This window comes from Apostichopus japonicus, chromosome 9, assembly GCF_037975245.1.
Source record: "Apostichopus japonicus isolate 1M-3 chromosome 9, ASM3797524v1, whole genome shotgun sequence".
NCBI classification, from domain to species: Eukaryota; Metazoa; Echinodermata; class Holothuroidea; order Aspidochirotida; family Stichopodidae; genus Apostichopus; species Apostichopus japonicus.
In genome coordinates this window covers 27,416,630-27,438,643 of record NC_092569.1, presented here as the reverse complement: position 1 = coordinate 27,438,643, position 22,014 = coordinate 27,416,630, and the positions used below count along the sequence as shown (strand labels likewise).

The 22,014-nt window shown below is 35.1% G+C and overlaps 2 protein-coding genes across 4 annotated transcripts in view; both read left to right on the top strand.

The window, feature by feature from the left end:
- The window catches only part of LOC139974357 (fibrinogen-like protein A), a 148,189-nt gene extending 126,990 nt beyond the window's left edge, over positions 1-21,199 (top strand). For both annotated transcript variants that reach the window (XM_071981436.1, XM_071981438.1), the window contains 6 exons: positions 1,860-1,946; positions 4,175-4,261; positions 7,037-7,113; positions 8,460-8,588; positions 11,420-11,684; positions 16,354-21,199. In XM_071981436.1, the coding sequence (XP_071837537.1) occupies positions 1,860-1,946; positions 4,175-4,261; positions 7,037-7,113; positions 8,460-8,588; positions 11,420-11,684; positions 16,354-16,622 (914 nt within the window). In that variant the 3' untranslated portion in view covers positions 16,623-21,199. The remainder of the gene's footprint in view (positions 1-1,859; positions 1,947-4,174; positions 4,262-7,036; positions 7,114-8,459; positions 8,589-11,419; positions 11,685-16,353) is intronic.
- The window catches only part of LOC139974360 (fibrinogen-like protein A), a 76,959-nt gene extending 55,760 nt beyond the window's left edge, over positions 1-21,199 (top strand). For both annotated transcript variants that reach the window (XM_071981447.1, XM_071981446.1), the window contains one exon: positions 19,598-21,199. The gene's annotated coding sequence lies outside the window, so the exon portion shown is untranslated. The remainder of the gene's footprint in view (positions 1-19,597) is intronic.
- Positions 21,200-22,014: the final 815 nt, after the last annotated feature.

Here is a 22,014-nt window from a genome sequence, read left to right as displayed (position 1 = left end):
TTATTTCTTGGACTGAAAACGTCATTTAACAATTAATTAGAAAAAAATCATTTTTATTTGAAGTTTTCTTTATTTCGATTCAATTCTTTCTCGAACAAAAATGTCATAATCCTCGACTGAGGTGAGGGCATGGTGACCTCATCAGTGGCGTAACACATAAAATTATATCCCTCCTCTAATAAAATCCCCCCCCCCCGTCCCACCACCCACCCACTGAAAGATAGAATAATACACAAATGTGTTAATTTAAATTTACATACACATATAAGTATGTTACAATTGAAGCGTTTGAAAAATTTCGAAATTCGCGAACTATAACACTATAAAGGAGAGGGGTTTAATTTCTTAGACCATCCTCAGACGACATAACATCTGATGGTAATTGGTCGTTCCCGTTGCTATCCCCCCCCCCCCCCTCTCCTTGCCCATTACACTGATCTTTTTATATTTCTCGGGACCTTCAGCCAGTTTCTGCGGTCAAGTTAATTGATATTAGTATCATATTTTGTTCACATTATCTGTACCAATGTTACATGCAATGCCAGCTAGCTACCACGTAAGCTAACAACATGTAGTGCTTTATGCGTTTACATTTGATGTTGCATGCAGGATTTTGAAAGGGACTTTATAGTCACTGACATTAATACCCGTAAGATTGTGAAAGGATTTTTTATTTGAGGCGGTTCGAGGGTTATTTAATCAATTTTATGTCGTCTTTATGGAAAAGCAATGTCAAATATACTGTATGGTGTGCCCATTATTAACTTCTAATTTTGAACCAGTGATATAAGAAACAGCCAACAACAACAACAACAAAATGTGATATTGATTTTATTAAGTTCCCATAACATTATTTAAAATATCACAAACATCTAATAAGATAGAAATATATTGTTTTGTTGAATTCATTCTATTTGCAGGGTTAGACTCAATTATGAAACAATATATTTTGTTATAATGTCACAAATAAGATCATAAAATTAAAATATATTCTTGTTTTATATACAATCACATTATGTTCTTCATCTCTAACTACTAAATTTCATAATTAATTAACCATCTGAAGTTGTCGGCTATGTTATATATTATCGGCAAAACAAACTCAAGATTCCACAGCAATTTTATGGATATGTCTTGGATTCAGAATACAACAATGAGCAACCATCACTGGATGAGTTAAATACTAATGACTCAACACTAACACCCACATGGCCCTTATACTTTGATATTCCCAAGGTTAACTATTTCCTTGTGTTGTAATTGTCTCAGCTTATAAAAGTTTATCCTAATCAGTTTCTTTTATAAGAATGGTGATAATTCAAATAAACAGAAATACTTTAATGCACCACTTTGAGTACAACATTCAGTGGACTTGTGGTGACCATAATTTGCTACAGTAAATTGTGCTAGGAGCCTAAATTGCTGAATTGATTAAATATCAAGATCTATTAGAAGTATGCAGTGTGATGGTAGCCATTTTGTGTGGCACTGTATGTATATATTCTGCAGTTGGTCAATTTTGTGATTTCAGACATGGTTTGCGCATAAGGAAAGGCAACTTTTGGAACAAGTTGATTATGGTAGTGTCACGTCATTGCCAATGAACCTACCATTGCAAACTAGGCGTGCAGTATATGTGGGTATAAAGGGTAAAGGGGCCGCGGTAACATTAAATAAAGAAGCTTCTCTTTTGCATCACTTTAAGCACATATAGCTCGTTTGTGATCATATTATGTTGTACCTTTCATACGTATACATATTGAACACATAGGCCTAATTTTTATTGTGTTTGCTAATTCATAGTAAAAATCATCTCTTCTTGAGACAATATTATTGTCTGTTTTTTGACCTACTGATAGCTACCAGTCTGTACTCAAGCGAACCTGTGGAGACCACCACAATACAAACTACTAGCAGTGAAACAATTGGCTCGACTGTCAGGGAAGGTACGTATGTAGATGTTAGGTATGTAAGGGAAGAAAGAAGGATTCATGCTTACAAGTTCACCTGAGCCTCTTTCTTTCTTTCTTTTAGACCATTGCCACATTGTCTTTTATTGATTTTTGTTACACTTTTTGGATCTGAAATGTGATAATAACATTGGCAAACAACGAATTTCCGACATTACACCTTTAGGATGTACAGTAGAGAGAGCAAAATCAGAGCATTGGAAACTGGAGGAAGCCTGTTTATTGCTGTAAAACTCAAATGATGGCCCCACATTGCCCTGACTGACCTCCCCCTGCCTGACGTCGACTGTCATGACCTAATTTTCCATAGCTGTGATGACCCATAGTCTACAACACACTCCTGCACACTGAATGACTAATGAGCACAGACAACGACTGTTTTATGTTAACAAACTGTGCTACTTTATATATGTCACATGACAACCTTGATAAGTTACAACAATTATTAAAACTGTGCAGCTTGAGTTGTGAACTGACACAAAATGCTCACTGCCAGCCAGGGAAACGTTAAGTCATGTATACATGTTCAGTTATTGGGACTGAAACAGACATGACCTTAAAATGGGTAAGGTTACCATAACTGATATAGTAGGGCCCATCAATAGGTGTGTGGGTACTATACTGTTATTATTAGGCCCATGATATAATAGTAAAATCGTTTAGCAGTAATCACTGTTCCCTGCTAGCTTAACGCAAAAGACGATTTTAAAAGTACAGTATGGTACTAGATTGCCCTTTTGTTTTGGTGGCGAGGGGTACCTAATTCGCGTTCTGTGTTCTACTTATGTAGCTTTTATAATATAATTATTATTATTATTATTATTATTATTATTATTATTATTATTATTATTATTATTATTATTATTATTATTATTATAATTATTTTTAGCTACCACGTAAGCTAACAACATGTAGTGCTTTATGCGTTTACATTTGATGTTGCATGCAGGATTTTGATAGGGACTGTATAGTCATTGACATTAATACCCGTAAGATTGTGAAAGGATTTTTTATTTGAGGCGGTTCGAGGGTTATTTAATCAATTTTATGTCGTCTTTATGGAAAAGCAATGTCAAATATACTGTATGGTGTGCCCATTATTAACTTCTAATTTTTAACCAGTGATATAAGAAACAGCCAACAACAACAACAAAATGTGATATTTATTTTATTAAGTTCCCATAACATTATTTAAAATATCACAAACATCACAAACATCTAATAAGATAGAAATATATTGTTTTGTTGAATTCATTCTATTTGCAGGGTTAGACTCAATTATGAAACAATATATTTTGTTATAATGTCACAAATAAGATCATAAAATTAAAATATATTCTTGTTTTATATACAATTACATTATGTTCTTCATCTCTAACTACTAATTTTCATAATTAATTAACCATCTGAAGTTGTCGGCTATGTTATATATTATCGGCAAAACAAACTCAAGATTCCACAGCAATTTTATGGATATGTCTTGGATTCAGAATACAACAATGAGCAACCATCACTGGATGAGTTAAATACTAATGACTCAACACTAACACCCACATGGCCCTTATACTTTGATTTTCCCAAGGTTAACTATTTCCTTGTGTTGTAATTGTCTCAGCTTATAAAAGTTTATCCTAATCAGTTTCTTTTATAAGAATGGTGATAGTTCAAATAAACAGAATACTTTAATGCACCACTTTGAGTACAACATTCAGTGGACTTGTGGTGACCATAATTTGCTACAGTAAATTGTGCTAGGAGCCTAAATTGCTGAATTGATTAAATATCAAGATCTATTAGAAGTATGCAGTGTGATGGTAGCCATTTTGTGTGGCACTGTATGTATATATTCTGCAGTTGGTCAATTTTGTGATTTCAGACATGGTTTGCGCATAAGGAAAGGCAACTTTTGGAACAAGTTGATTATGGTAGTGTCACGTCATTGCCAATGAACCTACCATTGCAAACTAGGCGTGCAGTATATGTGGGTATAAAGGGTAAAGGGGCCTCGGTAACATTAAATAAAGAAGCTTCTCTTTTGCATCACTTTAAGCACATATAGCTCGTTTGTGATCATATTATGTTGTACCTTTCATACGTATACATATTGAACACATAGGCCTAATTTTTATTGTGTTTGCTAATTCATAGTAAAAATCATCTCTTCTTGAGACAATATTATTGTCTGTTTTTTGACCTACTGATAGCTACCAGTCTGTACTCAAGCGAACCTGTGGAGACCACCACAATACAAACTACTAGCAGTGAAACAATTGGCTCGACTGTCAGGGAAGGTACGTATGTAGATGTTAGGTATGTAAGGGAAGAAAGAAAGATTCATGCTTACAAGTTCACCTGAGCCTCTTTCTTTCTTTCTTTCTTTTAGACCATTGCCACATTGTCTTTTATTGATTTTTGTTACACTTTTTGGATCTGAAATGTGATAATAACATTGGCAAACAACGAATTTCCGACATTACACCTTTAGGATGTACAGTAGAGAGAGCAAAATCAGAGCATTGGAAACTGGAGGAAGCCTGTTTATTGCTGTAAAACTCAAATGATGGCCCCACATTGCCCTGACTGACCTCCCCCTGCCTGACGTCGACTGTCATGACCTAATTTTCCATAGCTGTGATGACCCATAGTCTACAACACACTCCTGCACACTGAATGACTAATGAGCACAGACAACGACTGTTTTATGTTAACAAACTGTGCTACTTTATATATGTCACATGAAAACCTTGATAAGTTACAACAATTATTAAAACTGTGCAGCTTGAGTTGTGAACTGACACAAAATGCTCACTGCCAGCCAGGGAAACGTTAAGTCATGTATACATGTTCAGTTATTGGGACTGAAACAGACATGACCTTAAAATGGGTAAGGTTACCATAACTGATATAGTAGGGCCCATCAATAGGTGTGTGGGTACTATACTGTTATTATTAGGCCCATGATATAATAGTAAAATCGTTTAGCAGTAATCACTGTTCCCTGCTAGCTTAACGCAAAAGACGATTTTAAAAGTACAGTATGGTACTAGATTGCCCTTTTGTTTTGGTGGCGAGGGGTACCTAATTCGCGTTCTGTGTTCTACTTATGTAGCTTTTATAATATAATTATTATTATTATTATTATTATTATTATTATTATTATAATTATTTTTAGCTACCACGTAAGCTAACAACATGTAGTGCTTTATGCGTTTACATTTGATGTTGCATGCAGGATTTTGATAGGGACTGTATAGTCATTGACATTAATACCCGTAAGATTGTGAAAGGATTTTTTATTTGAGGCGGTTCGAGGGTTATTTAATCAATTTTATGTCGTCTTTATGGAAAAGCAATGTCAAATATACTGTATGGTGTGCCCATTATTAACTTCTAATTTTTAACCAGTGATATAAGAAACAGCCAACAACAACAACAAAATGTGATATTTATTTTATTAAGTTCCCATAACATTATTTAAAATATCACAAACATCACAAACATCTAATAAGATAGAAATATATTGTTTTGTTGAATTCATTCTATTTGCAGGGTTAGACTCAATTATGAAACAATATATTTTGTTATAATGTCACAAATAAGATCATAAAATTAAAATATATTCTTGTTTTATATACAATTACATTATGTTCTTCATCTCTAACTACTAATTTTCATAATTAATTAACCATCTGAAGTTGTCCGCTATGTTATATATTATCGGCAAAACAAACTCAAGATTCCACAGCAATTTTATGGATATGTCTTGGATTCAGAATACAACAATGAGCAACCATCACTGGATGAGTTAAATACTAATGACTCAACACTAACACCCACATGGCCCTTATACTTTGATTTTCCCAAGGTTAACTATTTCCTTGTGTTGTAATTGTCTCAGCTTATAAAAGTTTATCCTAATCAGTTTCTTTTATAAGAATGGTGATAGTTCAAATAAACAGAATACTTTAATGCACCACTTTGAGTACAACATTCAGTGGACTTGTGGTGACCATAATTTGCTACAGTAAATTGTGCTAGGAGCCTAAATTGCTGAATTGATTAAATATCAAGATCTATTAGAAGTATGCAGTGTGATGGTAGCCATTTTGTGTGGCACTGTATGTATATATTCTGCAGTTGGTCAATTTTGTGATTTCAGACATGGTTTGCGCATAAGGAAAGGCAACTTTTGGAACAAGTTGATTATGGTAGTGTCACGTCATTGCCAATGAACCTACCATTGCAAACTAGGCGTGCAGTATATGTGGGTATAAAGGGTAAAGGGGCCTCGGTAACATTAAATAAAGAAGCTTCTCTTTTGCATCACTTTAAGCACATATAGCTCGTTTGTGATCATATTATGTTGTACCTTTCATACGTATACATATTGAACACATAGGCCTAATTTTTATTGTGTTGTGTTTATACTGTTCTTATTAGGCCCATGATACAATAGTAAAATCGTTTAGCAGTAATCACTGTTCCCTGCTAGCTTAACGCAAAAGACGATTTTAAAAGTACAGTATGGTACTAGATTGCCCTTTTGTTTTAGTGGCGAGGGGTACCTAATTCGCGTTGTGTGTTCTACTTATGTAGCTTTTATAATATAATTATTATTATTATTATCATTATCATTATCATTATTATTATTATTATTATTATTATTATTATTATTATTATTATTATTATTATTATTATTATTATTATTATTATTATTATTATTATTATTATTATTATTATTATTATCATCATCATTATTATCATTATAATCATTATTATCATTATTATGATCAGATTTGGTCTTTAAAAAGATCTGTCTGAAGTACTTCAAATTGTATAACACCTAGATAGTAAAGCACTGATTTTATCACAAAATTATTGTACTTGATGTAAGACTCAGGAAAATGAAAACATATTCTGAAATATTTAACACAAGTTCTGGAATGGTATATTTTCATGGGGTGACCGACAGGCATAATTATCCTTCCTCTTTCAAAATCTTCCAGTTAATCAATTCCTTATTTCATTTAATTTGATTTTCTTTTGTTGTTTTAACCTTATGATAGCCAGCGAATCAGTGGAGACCACCCCAAAGCAAACCACTTCTGGTGGTGATTGTCCTCGTGATGATCCTTCTATTGAGGTGAGAATTACATACTTAATTACATACAATTTCGAATTACAAAATATTATGTTTTGGGGAGAAAGATTTTAGATTCAAATTTTGATGAAGATCTTAGCAATTATTATATAGCTTTGCTGTACAATACTGTATGTTGACTGTTAACTTTCACTTCCAGTGTTGACTAGAGATATCACAGAAATAGCAAAGAAATATGCTTGGAATAGTACTGCAGTAATAACCTGAAATTGGGTATTCCCCGCCACCCCCCCCCCCCCCCGTTGTCATCCAAATAGTAATGGTACCCATGAAACTATTCAGATATGATGTCAGTCTTTGTAGAAGAGAAAGCTTGATGTTGTGATTGGCATTTAAAGTACATTACATGAATCTTGGCATCATCAACACTATCAGTAGGACGAATTAGAACATTTGGTTTGTAATATAGCTTAGAATCGTCAGAGTTTTGCGATGAATTTGACTCAAAGTATCCAGTCATCAACGTGTTCTTATTGCCTGAATTAACCCAAACAAAATGTCTGTTCATGGAGTGTACATTATAGGATGAGGTACTTCGACTGTCCCATGTGACATAATTGTCCTTCCTCATTCAGCTTGTAGGTTTTTGTTAGCTATTTTAAAACTCTAATAAAAGTATAAATAATTGTCAAACTTGTAAACCATGGAACAATCTCATACTCCGTGGATCTGGTTAAATGCACATTTAATTTAAAGCGCACAATGAAATGACAAGTGTCGTCGTCTGGGTCTCGTCCTTGGTCAACATATTATCATTGTATAAATTATTGGTCACATTTTTTGTACATAGCTCAGTACTGAATGCTCTGAACTTTCATTAATTTATTATGGTTCCTGTGTGGAAACACTGCTATACATGGCTACACTTGTGTAGCAAATTGCCCATTTTGAATAACATTTTGCGATGTGATATCGAATAAATTATTCTCTGTTGTCATAATCGTCTCCCTGATTGCAGGTAATAATTTAGCTCGTACATATCACAAAGCAAATTCCTTTTATTTAAATAGTCAAATTAGTATACATAATACAAGTATGAAGATGGATATTAGGAACCACATTAATTGTATTAGAGACGAAATCAGAGCCTGGAAGACTGCTGCACAAATATGAACACTAAATAAATTGCTGTTGTGAATTTTTTTTATTAACACTGTTTTGATTGGACTCAATGGGTTCCATCACCGCAGTGAGTTTCTATTAGTGGCAGGGCTGATTATACTATTAATAACAACAAATTGATGAAATTTGCTGTATGACAGGTACCTTTGTATGTGATCATTAAGTAATCTCTGTACTTTCTGTTTGATTTTGGTCATAATTGTCAGATGACCAACTGCCTGGATTGGTTCAATGCTGGTTGTAATGAAACTAGCACATACACCATCAAACCAACAAACTGGAATGGACCACCCTTTGAAGTCTTCTGTAATATGACTGACGGAGGAGGATGGACGGTAAGTCTAGTATGACATCCTATAGTATAGACGATATATATGTATAATATGACTGACGGCGGAGGATGGACGGAAGTCTAGTATGACATCCTATGACATCCTATAGCATAGACGATATATTATATATGAATAATATGACTGAGGAGGAGGATGGACGGTGAGTCTAGTATGACATCCTATAGTATAGACGATATATTATATATATATAATATGACTGAGGAGGAGGATGGATGGTAAGTCTAGTATGACATCCTATAGTATAGACGATATATTATATATATATATATATATATAATATGACTGACGGAGGAGAATGGACGGTAAGTCTAGTATGACATCCTATAGTATAGGCGATATATTGTATATATATATAATATGACTGAGGAGGAGGATGGACGGTAAGTCTAGTATGACATCCTATAGTATAGACGATATATTATATATATATATATATAATATGACTGACGGAGGAGAATGGACGGTAAGTCTAGTATGACATCCTATAGTATAGACGATATATTGTATTTGTATAATATGACTGGCGGAAGAGGATGGACGGTAAGTCTAGTATGACATCCTATAGTATAGACGATATATGGTATATGTATAATATGACTGACGGAGGAGGATGGACGGTAAGTCTAGTATGACATCCTATAGTATAGACGATATATTGTATATATATATGAATAATATGACTGAGGAGGAGGATGGACGGTGAGTCTAGTATGACATCCTATAGTATAGACGATATATTATATATATATATAATATGACTGAGGAGGAGGATGGACGGTAAGTCTAGTATGACATCCTATAGTATAGACGATATATTATATATATATATATATATATATAATATGACTGACGGAGGAGAATGGACGGTAAGTCTAGTATGACATCCTATAGTATAGGCGATATATTGTATTTGTATAATATGACTGGCGGAAGAGGATGGACGGTAAGTCTAGTATGACATCCTATAGTATAGACGATATATGGTATATGTATAATATGACTGACGGAGGAGGATGGACGGTAAGTCTAGTATGACATCCTATAGTATAGACGATATATTGTATATGTATAATATGACTGACGGAGGAGGATGTACGGTAAGTCTAGTATTACATCCTATAGTATAGACGATGTATTGTATATGTATAATATGACGGAAGGAGGAGGATACCTTTAATTAGTATGATATCCTATGTTTCATAAATATGACTAAGTTTGCCTCAAAATGTAGTTATTCTGTGCATATTGTCAGATTCTAAGCACCAGAGGTGTGCCCTGTACAATAGTAATACACACATTCTCATTGAGTTATAAAATCCTGTAATATTACGCATACACACTGGTCAGCAGAATCACTTTGGTCGATTGGTACGGAATTAGTTTGTGACGCAAGGGTGAGCGGTTCTGTTCCTAAATATACATTTGCAATGGCAGTGAATTTGTCAGAAACAAATAAAACTTCTAGCATCCTCTGGAATTAGAAACAAGCTCCAACTCAATAAAGCTATGGTTACTCTAATGAAACCATGCAGATGGTAGCAGTTCATTGATATTCTTCCCATTGGTCTTTGCATCTTCCTTTGAATCTTAATTTTCTTCTTTAATTTTGAACCTACAGTTCCAGCCCACTTGAGGTTATTACATTTTTTCGATTATAGTATCTATAAATTGGGGAATATCAGAGTTGATGTGTTGCTCACTTGATATAGATTTAGAGTTTTGTAACAAAATTAATCTGCCTGTCACAATAGTAAGCTCTTTCTCTCAGATAATGAGGTCATTTTAGATTTATTGTAGTAATCATCAAAGGGGAAATGATGTAATGGACATTTCAATTCAAACCAGAGCTGAGCCCAAAATCTTTCAGAAGGTTTCTCTTCCAAATGAATAGTGTGGAAGTTTGACAATAAGATTCCATTATTTGTAATGGGACAGAGTTAATATATTTAAGCAACAATATCCAATAGTGGTCTAATTATCTACATTACACACAGACATCAGTTAAACAGTTTTCTGTCCTGGTGTGTGAACAATCAACTATTGCAGTAGATGAAATTCACTTTTCAATTTAGGTCAGTTCAGGTACAACGTCACACACATTCTAGGTTAGTTAGTCTATTATAAAGTGGTCTTTACAAGTCAGTGAAATATACAACAATGTGTGGAATCTGAGGCCTTGTTAGCATGATATCCTAAGAAAGGTTTCATGTATTAGATTCCCTAAATATATAGCCAACTACCTGATGGAAACTTCAATGCTTTCTGATTTTAAGGTAGGGTCTCACCTTTACCAAACCTACCAAGTATTGACTGGAAAGTAGATGATGAAAATCATGAAATTAAGACTTGTGGGTCACAAAAAAAATCAGTTTTGGTGGGTTTGCTGGTTTTTTGTAGACGTTAGAAGATTTATCTGCAGTTTTGTTTCTTTTACTAAACAACAAGTCCATAGACCAAACTAGATTTCTGAGCATCCATTCTGAAGGGGAATAGGGGATTGGGGTCTGATGGGGGCTGGCTCAATCCTCATGGATGATCCTGGCATGTGGGTCTCAAAGGTTGTCGACTACTGTTTCAGATAATAACAATCTGTAGATACTATGTGGGAATCCCATACCACTGACAGAAGGGTAAATTACGGGTGAGAGTGTAGGACTTCAGTTTGGAACATTGTCAATTACTGCTTCATTTAGAGGTCATCCTTTGCTTATGTAATAGAAGGAATACAGTCCACTTCTCAGTGAAAATGTTATTGAAATAAATTTATTCTTATTTATTATTAAAATTATTCTTTTTGTTTTTACATTATACAGGTGTTCCAACGTCGTGTTGATGGTTCCGTTGACTTCTATCGTAACTGGCAGAGCTATAAAGTAGGCTTTGGTGAGCTGGACCATGAGTTTTGGTTGGGAAATGATAAGTTGTATTACCTCACCAATCAAGGTGACTATCAACTGCGGATCGATATGGTGAACAGAGATGGAGCTCCATACTACGCAAAGTTTGACTTGTTCAGGATCAACGATGAAAGTGACAATTACAAACTGTCTAAACTGGGAAATTACAGTGGAAATGCAGGTATGTCCAAATGATAGGTTTCTCTCTGTGTTTGTTGTATACAACTTCACTGTACTATTAAATGTCATGTTCTGTTTGTTTCATAATATACTCGGTAAGTATATTTTATCGTGTTTATTCATTCTTTAGGGCAGCCAGCTGCATGACCTTCATTGTCTTAAGCAACCCAAGTAGTCACCCCTGGACTTAGATTACCAGGGAAGTTCATTGGCATGCAACTTTAATATATAGCTGTGGTAAGAATTTTACAGAGGTCACAAATACATTAACAGTTTTAAGGCGATATACATTTTTTAAAGCAACTCTTTTCAGTTATTGTAGCAATGGGAGGGTGGAGAGGCAGGGTATGTTACTTTATGGATGGGGATGGTTGCAAATGGTTATATACGTTATCACATGGATGAAAATATCCTGCTATCACCGCTATGGAATGTATGGATTACATTTTTATTTGGTTTTCAATACAATTTGTGTTGCTACATGGTGAACTGTCCAGTTCTGTAGTAAGCGTCTATGTCATGTTTCTTTATTCCGCATGGTAATAATTTAAGCCTTATTATAGGTAAAACGAAATCCATTTCCGACCCTGAACCATGCCGTGAAGTCCTACAAATCTATACAAGCCTTTTAATTCATTATTCTATTGTACTTATTCCCTTTGTGACCATGTTTAAAAATATGACACTTCTGGTGGAAACTCGTTTTAAAAGTGGCATCAATAGCTGTTTGAAATAAAAAAGGGTGGGAGCTGGGTTGGTCGTTCTTTTCGTTATTTTGGTTGGGCTTACTGCATCTTTCCATTAAAACCTTCAACATATTTTGAGTGAGTGTTCAAAGCTTGCCTTTTATCAGGGCTTTATTTCTTCTCCAGTCTGTTAGTTCATAAACCTTCAGGATTACCGACGCTTTTCAGGGGAATTCAAACTCTATATAATCCCTTCATGAATAGACGGTCAGTATCGTCGGGATTAAAGGGGATGACCGAATGCATATTTATCTAGGTGTGGCATTGGAACCAAGCCATATTGCACCTACCTCAAGATATGGTTGTATGTAACCTATTTGGACAGCTAAACCATCCCTTACTATCTGAAGTTGATCACAGTGAGTGGTCTGTGATGTCATATGGGTGGATGGTCTTTGAAAGCTTTCCTTAGGCTATTATATAATTTTTTTGTTGGTTTACCCTTGACACCTGACACATTTGCAATCTTTACTTAGCTTTCAATCTTTTCTGTAGTTAGAATTTCATTAAATGCAATACTTTTTTTTAATTTCATCCTGTTTTGATGAATGATTGAAATATTATGAAAGACAAATAAAGACATTCTCAGCTCAATTGCCCAGATGACATCATTCAGTCAGCAGTTAGCAGGTTTGCATTTACCAAATTTAAAGAAAAAAATACCCTCATGAGACAAATTGCTGTGAGGATGTGTTATTGACCCCAGATACACAACACTTTCAGGTAATGCTTCAATCATCCATGAAAAGATCCTATTAATTGCTGCCATAGTTTGTAGGAGCAAATCTTGAACATATATTGGATTAACCCAACTCCTTTCTGCTGCCATCTTCATTCCAGAGTGGGTGAGTGTCGACTAGTCCCCACTATATTTGCCTGAGAATATTCCTTCCTGTTACATTGCCACATTAACAAGGCATAAACATCCAGATAATTCAGTGAGAAATCATTTGCTATCATTATTCTAATTAAAATGTGATTAGTAAGGTAATAGATCTTGTCTGGTCTATACTAGTCCTAAGAAGCAGGATTAACAGTTATTGCATTAACTAACACTATGGTTCCTGGGTTAATTAATATGGTTAAATATAAAGCTATAGTTAAAACAAAACTATTAAAGATTATTGTTGTAATGAGCTGGGATATCACATAGATCACATACAAGGACTAAACATTATATGCTAAGACATCACATAAACCAAGCATAATGACTGACAGAGATATGCTAAGACATCACAGAAACCAAGCGTAATGACTTACAGAGATATGCTAAGACATCACAGAAACAAAGCATAATGACTTACAGAGATATGCTAAGACATCACAGAAACAAAGCATAATGACTTACAGAGATATTCTAACACATCACATAAACCAAGCATAATAAATGACAGTGATATGCTAAGACATCACATGAACCAAGCATAATGAATGACAGTGATATGCTAAGACATCACATACACCAAGCATAATGAATGACAGTGATATACTAAGACATCACATGAACACAGCATTAATTGACTGGCAATGATATGCTAAGACATCACAGAAACAAAGCATAATGACTTACAGAGATATGCTAAGACATCACATAAACCAAGCATAATGAATGACAGTGATATACTAAGACATCACATAAACCAAGCATAATGAATGACAGTGATATACTAAGACATCACATAAACAAAGCATAATGAATGACAGTGATATGCTAAGACATCACATAAACAAAGCATAATGAATGACAGTGATATACTAAGACATCACATGAACACAGCATTATTTGACTGGCAGTGATATGCTAAGAAATCACAAAAACCAAGCATAATAACTTACAGAGATATGCTAAGACATCACATACACCAAGCATAATGAATGACAGTGATATACTAAGACATCACATGAACACAGCATTATTTGACTGGCAGTGATATGCTAAGAAATCACAAAAACAAAGCATAATGACTTACAGTGATATGCTAAGACATCACATTAACAAAGCATAATGAATGACAGTGATATGCTAAGACATCACATAAACCAAGCATAATAAATGACAGTGATATGCTAAGACATCACATAAACCAAGCATAATGACTTACAGAGATATGCTAAGACATCACATAAACCAAGCATAATGACCTACAGAGATATGCTAAGACTTCACATGAACACAGCATTATTTGACTGGCAGTGATATGCTAAGAAATCACAAAAACAAAGCATAATGACTTACAGAGATATGCTAAGACATCACATAAACCAAGCATTATGAATGACAGTGATATACTAAGACATCACATAAACCAAGCATAATGAATGACAGTGATATGCTAAGACATCACATAAACCAAGCATAATGACTTACAGAGATATGCTAAGACATCACATAAACCAAGCATTGTGACTGACAGTGATATGCTAAGACATCACATTAACAAAGCAAAATGAATGACAGTGATATGCTAAGACATCGCATGAACACAGCATTATTTGACTGGCAGTGATATGCTAAGAAATCACAAAAACCAAGCATAATAACTTACAGAGATATGCTAAGACATCACATAAACCAAGCATAATGAATGACAGTGATATGCTAAGACATCACATAAACCAAGCATAATGAATGACTGTGATATACTAAGATATCACATGAACACACCATTATTTGACTGGCAGTGATATGCTAAGACATCACAGAAACAAAGCATACTGACTGACAGAGATATGCTAAGACATCACAGAAACCAAGCATAATGACTAACAGAGATATGCTAAGACATCACATAAACAAAGCATAACGACAGACAGTGATGTGCTAGGACATCACATAAACCAAGCATAACGACAGACAGTGATAGGCTAAGACATCACAGAAACCAAGCATAAAGACTGGCAGTGATATACTAAGACATCACAGAAACAAAGCACAACGACGGACAGAGATATGCTAAGACATCACACAAACCAAGTATAACGGCAGACAGTGATATGCTAAGACATCACACAAACCAAGCATAATGACTGACAGTGATATGCTTGTACACCACAGAAACAAAGCATACTGACTGACAGAGATATGCTAAGGCATCACAGAAACCAAGCATAATGACTTACAGAGATATGCTAAGACATCACATAAACTAAGGATAACGACAGACAGTGATATGATAAGACATCACAGAAACAAAGCATAACGACAGACAGAGATATGCTAAGACATCGCATAAACCAAGCATAACGACAGACAGTGATATGCTAAGACATCACAGAAACCAAGCATAAAGACTGACAGTGATATGCTAAGACATCACAGAAACAAAGCATAACGACGGACAGAGATATGCTAAGACATCACACAAACCAAGTATAACGGCAGACAGTGATATGCTAAGACATCACACAAACCAAGCATAATGACTGACAGTGATATGCTAGTACACCACAGAAACAAAGCATAATGACTTACAGAGATATGCTAAGACATCACATAAACCAAGCATAACGACAGACAGTGATATGCTAAGACATCACACAAACCAAGCATAATGACTGACAGTGATATGCTAGTACACCACAGAAACAGAGCGTAATGACAGACAGTGATATGATAAGACAGTAGACCAAGCATAATGTTCTTACGGTGTCATCCTAAGGCATCACAGAAAGACAAGCACAACTTCCTTACAGTGACATGCTGAGATATAACATAACAAATACCACAGTGATATGTGATGCAGACTGTCACAGAGATTAAGCACAACTGTTCTGTTGTGTAGTGATATGTAGAGATATCATTCTACAGATGCAACATATATCCAATCATATTTACTAATTTTTTAATGTGTCTATGTTGTGATAGGTCCCTTAATTGTGATTGATTGTAGTTTAAGGGAATATTTTTACTTGTTTAATTCACAGACACAGATGGAGGTGCCCCCGGTGGTCATGCTTTGAGTTATCATCTTAACTCTGCCTTCAGTACCTTTAACAGGGACAATGATATAGCAGACAGTACTAACTGTGCTGATAGTAACCATGGTGCCTGGTGGTACTGGAGCTGTGCAAATTCTAACCTCAATGGTGACTACATGGCAGCAGATGATGATATATCAAGTATACACTGGTATGAACTACCTGGAGGTGGATATAACATCAAATACACAGAAATGAAGATAAGACCCGTTTAGATACGGTTCTTTTCACGAAGTACTTGATAAGAGGATCAAAACTAACAAACACACTGGCGTTCAGCAAATATATCATCCATATCAGCAAACAGAAATGTTACAGATAACCCAAATTCCACCCACCCCCCTCCCCCAGCTCCTCAAAACTACTCTAAACAGACACAGACACACCCAGGTGTGTTTTACATTCAGACTGAGGACCCCGTTGTTTTTTACACTCTTCAAGTCCACGCACCCTACCTATCCTTAACAATATCTATTAACAATAAGAATTTGTCTGAGGACCTGGTAATTCTTACCGTCTGAGGACTCGCAATTCCTTTGTTCAAGCCCTTAGTCAGAATACAAAACAAGTGCAGACACACACACATTCTTATGTATTGTTATCAATCATGAAATAATATATATACTAATATTGTTTGCACAGGTATATGTTCAGATACTTGTTCTCAATAAGAGTAGTTACCCATATCACGTTATGGGATGGATGGGATAGCCTATTGGAATTCTCAACATGCATTTTTCACAAAAAAAATACATCTTAAAAGGTTGTATTGCTGAATCAAATGCACTGTAATATTTTCTTAGCCTTTATGCATAGTCTACCCAAACAGTATATTGCATAACAGTGTTTTACACAGAATTTATATATTATCTTGACTCTTTGTATTCCATTTGAATTACTATGTACATATTAATGTTCAATGTTTATTTAGAATTGATTGGTAGAGACTTTCCAGCAGAAGAAGGGGCTCTCTTGCATTTTGACAAAGGGGACTGTGATATTATTCCTGAATCAAGGTATCACTTTCGCACTCGCCAGATAAGCTTGAATACACACATGCTTGGTAATTGACTAGTTCAAGGTATAAAAAAAAGGATTCTAAAATGCAACAAGTTAAGGTGTTTAAACAATTAGTTTGACTTCTAACTTTGAATAAATGTTTCAAAAACCTGTCTACTTCAATAACTAAAAGGAAGTTGTATATATATACTATTAGTGATCAGCTCACAGTACCGATGTGATATACAGCCTGAGACTGCAGCTTGTCAAGTTCAGGAAACTAGGTAAGATCTTGTGACAGCACCCTCTGTTGGCTCATGGGGATGGCTGGAGAACCACATTGAGAAGTAACCTATTAATTGTGAAATAGTCAAACTGGATGGGTAGGAATGATAATGAATTTATGGTAACCATTCGTTTAGGTCAAGTTAAGATTAGCTCAATGAAAATTAATTTATGGTAACCATCCGTTTAGGTGATGTTATGATTAGTTCAAAGTTAATTTGTGTAAACACGGTAAGCAGGCAATGATTATTAGCAGGGCCATCTTAAGAGATCACCGGGCCCTGTGCCCGGCAATGGAGCGGGGCCCCTCAATCAAGTGAGTTCGAAAAAAGTTGCGTGAAAAATTGACACCCTTGACAATCGCTCAAGAATACACATGCCTGCATTTACCACCCCTCCCCATAGGCGTAGAAGTCTCATTTGATTTTAGGGGGGGGGGCTGTAACGACTTGCCCGAAAAATATAACAATAATATAATTTTTCACGCGCTCCGCGCGCCTTCCACGTGTCAATGTGCATATCATCACATGCCAATAACATAAAATCATTTTCCGTGTTATTACCCTTCCATATTGGTTAGAATTCTTGGGAAGTCGTTACAACAATAATGATAATAATAATATAAGTTTAACCATTGGAAACACATTGCAAATTCTTCTTCTTTCAGTAGGTGCCAGTGGTGGAGCTATGGGTATTGGTCAGGGGGAGAGAATGGTCTATAGGGGCGCTTTCGACACTATCTAAGCGGAGCGCCACTACAGGAGTAAAGATACTCCCTAGATCGCTGGAATTGACCCTTTCCATGCCTTGCTAATTTGCAGATAAACAAAGAATAAATATGTGTCATCGCCATTTGTCAGAAAATTGCACCAACAAAATGTGACAAATGTCAATAGGTATTTGAGAGCGCAATAAAAAAGTCAATAATGGCGAATAAGTAAAAAGTGGTAAAAAGCTGAAACGGGCGCCAGCAGTCCATTTGAGTCCGTCAGGGGGGGGGGGGCATCCCCCTGACTGTATGGAGGCTCCGCCACTGGTAGGTGTCCGAAAAATTCTCAGCATATTGCCCGAATTTTCACCCAAAAATTTGAAAAACGCATTGCAAATTATTATTCTTTCAGTAGGTGCTCGAAAAAATCTCAGCATATTGCCCGAATTTTCACCCAAAAAAATGAAAAACATATTGCAAATTAATCTTCTTTCAGCAGATGCCCGAAAATTCTCAGCATATTGCCGAATTTTTACCAATAAATAGGAAATACACACTGCAAATTATTCTTTTTCCAGTAGGTGCATGAAAAATTCTCAGCATATTGCCCGAATTTTCACCCAAAAAAAATTGCTTGGGGGCTGCAGCCCCCCCCCGGCCTCCTACGCCAATGCCCCTCCCTATGTCGCGCATAAAGCATAAAACTTTAGCTGAATAACATATGTGATATATCTGAAAGCAGAAATACATTATAGAAGAGTAATCTTCCAGTTGCCCTCCATCCCTTCCCTAACAATACTAGACTCACCATTTGTAACACCCTTGTTTTGAATCTTTTAACTGGGGGAACTAACGGAACGTGCGGCATTTCTTGATCGTAAACTGTTGTATGATTGGCTGAAAGCCAATCTTTTTGAGGTGTTTTGAGGTGTTGTAAGCCTTCGGGCATTGTATATTCCAGGGTGTCCAACTCAGATTCGAATATTTAATGTCAAACTCTCAAGTGTTTCACCAACTCTCGTCACAAGTTGTCAAGTATCGATTTCAATCAGGCATAACGGCCTATTCAATAAGTTTTCCTCCCAGATTAAGACATGGGATCACTACGATTGCGGGGCCCCTGACATCGCGGGGCCCTGGGCCAGGGCCCAGTGGGCCCATGCCTTAAGACGGCCCTGATTATTAGGGCTTCTTTAGGCACTTCATAAGATTGGTAAACTGTGTATGATTACATCAGTTTGGTAAGGATGATTACGAAGGGAGGTAAACAGTGTATGATTACATGTCTATGATAATGGTGATTATGTAAGATTGGTTAACTGTGTATGATTACTTCTGATTGGTAAGGATGATTACATAAGATTGGTAAACACTTTATGATTACATCAGTTTGGTAACGATGCTAACGGAAGAGATGTAAACAGTTTATGATTACATCAGTTTGGTAACGATGATTACCTAAGATTGGTAATCAGTTAATGGTTATATCAGTTTAATAAGGATGATTACATAAGATTGGTAAACAGTTTATGATTATATCAGTTTAGTAAGGATGATAACATAAGATTGGTAAACAGTTTATGATTACATCAGTTTGGTAAGGATGATTACGAAAGATTGGTAAACAGTTTATGATTACATCAGATTGATAAAGATGATTACATAGGAATGGTAAACAGTTTATGATTACATCAGTTGGGTAAGGATGATTACAGAATGGAGTTAAACAGTTTATGATTACATCAGTTTGGTAAAGATGATTACGAAAGATTGGTAAACAGTTTATGTTTACATCAGTTTGGTGAGGATGATTATACAGAAAAGAGGTAAACAGTTTATGATTACATCAGTTTGGTAAGGATGATATCATAAGATTGGTAATCAGTTTATGATTACATCAGTTTGGTATCGATGATTATATAGAAAAGTGGTAAACAGTTTATGATAACATCAGTTTGGTAAAGATAATTACATAAGATTGGTAAACAGTTCATGATTACATCAGTTTGGTAACGATGATTATACAGAAAGGAGGTAAACAGTTTATGATTACATCAGTTTGGTAACGATGATTATACAGAAAGGAGGTAAACAGTTTATGATTACATCAGTTTGGTAACGATGATTATACAGAAAGGAGGTAAACAGTTTATGATTACATCAGTTTGGTAAGGATGATGACATAAGATTGGTAAACAGTTTATGATTACATCAGTTTGGTAACGATGATTATACAGAAAGGAGGTAAACAGTTTATGATCACTTCAGTCAGGTAAGGATGCTTACGGAATGGAGGTAAACAGTTTGTGATTACATCCGTTTGGTAAGGATGATAACGTAAGTTTGGTAAACATTTTATGATTACATCAGTTGAGTAAGGATGACTACGGAATGGAGGTAAACAGTTTATGATTACATCACTTTGGTAAAGATGATTACATAAGATTGGTAAACAGTTCATGATTACATCAGTTTGGTAACGATGATTATACAGAAAGGAGGTAAACAGTTTCTGATTACATCAGTTTGGTAAGGATGATTGCATGAGATTGGTAAACAGTTTATGATTACATCAGTTTGGTAAGGATGCTAACGGAATGGAGGTAAACAGTTTATGATTACATCAGTTTGGTAAAGATGATTATACAGAAAGGAGGTAAACAGTTTCTGATTACATCAGTTTGGTAAGGATGATTGCATGAGATTGGTAAACAGTTTATGATTACATCAGTTTGGTAAGGATGCTAACGGAATGGAGGTAAACAGTTTATGATTACATCAGTTTGGTAAAGATAATTACATAAGATAGGTAAACAGTTTATGTTTACATCAGTTGGGTAGAGATTATGTGAGGTTGGTAAACTGATTACATCGGTTGGGTTATGTAAAGGATATAAGACTAGTGATAATATATTTGTTTGTTTAGAATGAGAATTCACCGTATTGTTTCATTGTTGGTTTAATGGTCTCATCTGCAGCATGTATATCTTCACTATATTGTCCATCAGTTTGCTGTATCTACAGTCCAGACTTTAAAGCAATTGGTTAATTTTTCACTGTGCAGCATTTTTTTCATTTACGATATTATAATCCTTACTGGATATATATATATATATATATATATATATATATATATATATATATATATATATATATATATATATATATATATATATATATATATATATATATATATATATATATATATATATATAAATATATGTAAGTATTTATCTATTTGTTACTTAGTGCAAGATTCATCGAATAAACATAGCGTAATAATTATCAACACTAATTCTCTCTATGTTCTTTGGTCACTCGTTCCATCCATTTCCAAGTCATCATCAGAGGCAGACTGACCAATGACCTACACCCTTGAGTAAAACTGCGGTCATGATACGCCAGTGTTGTAAACAGCCACACTCAAGCCACAAACAGTTAGGTAGTTAGCGAATCCAAGAAGATTGTAAAACAATTTCCCATAGAACTAACACAGTGACTTGAGTCTATGATTAAACTGGTGCCAGGAAAATCACTGATAATTACTTGTACTTAGGATGAGGTGTCTCATTATAACTCTGTACTATGCCAACTCGACCAGAAGCATAACCAGA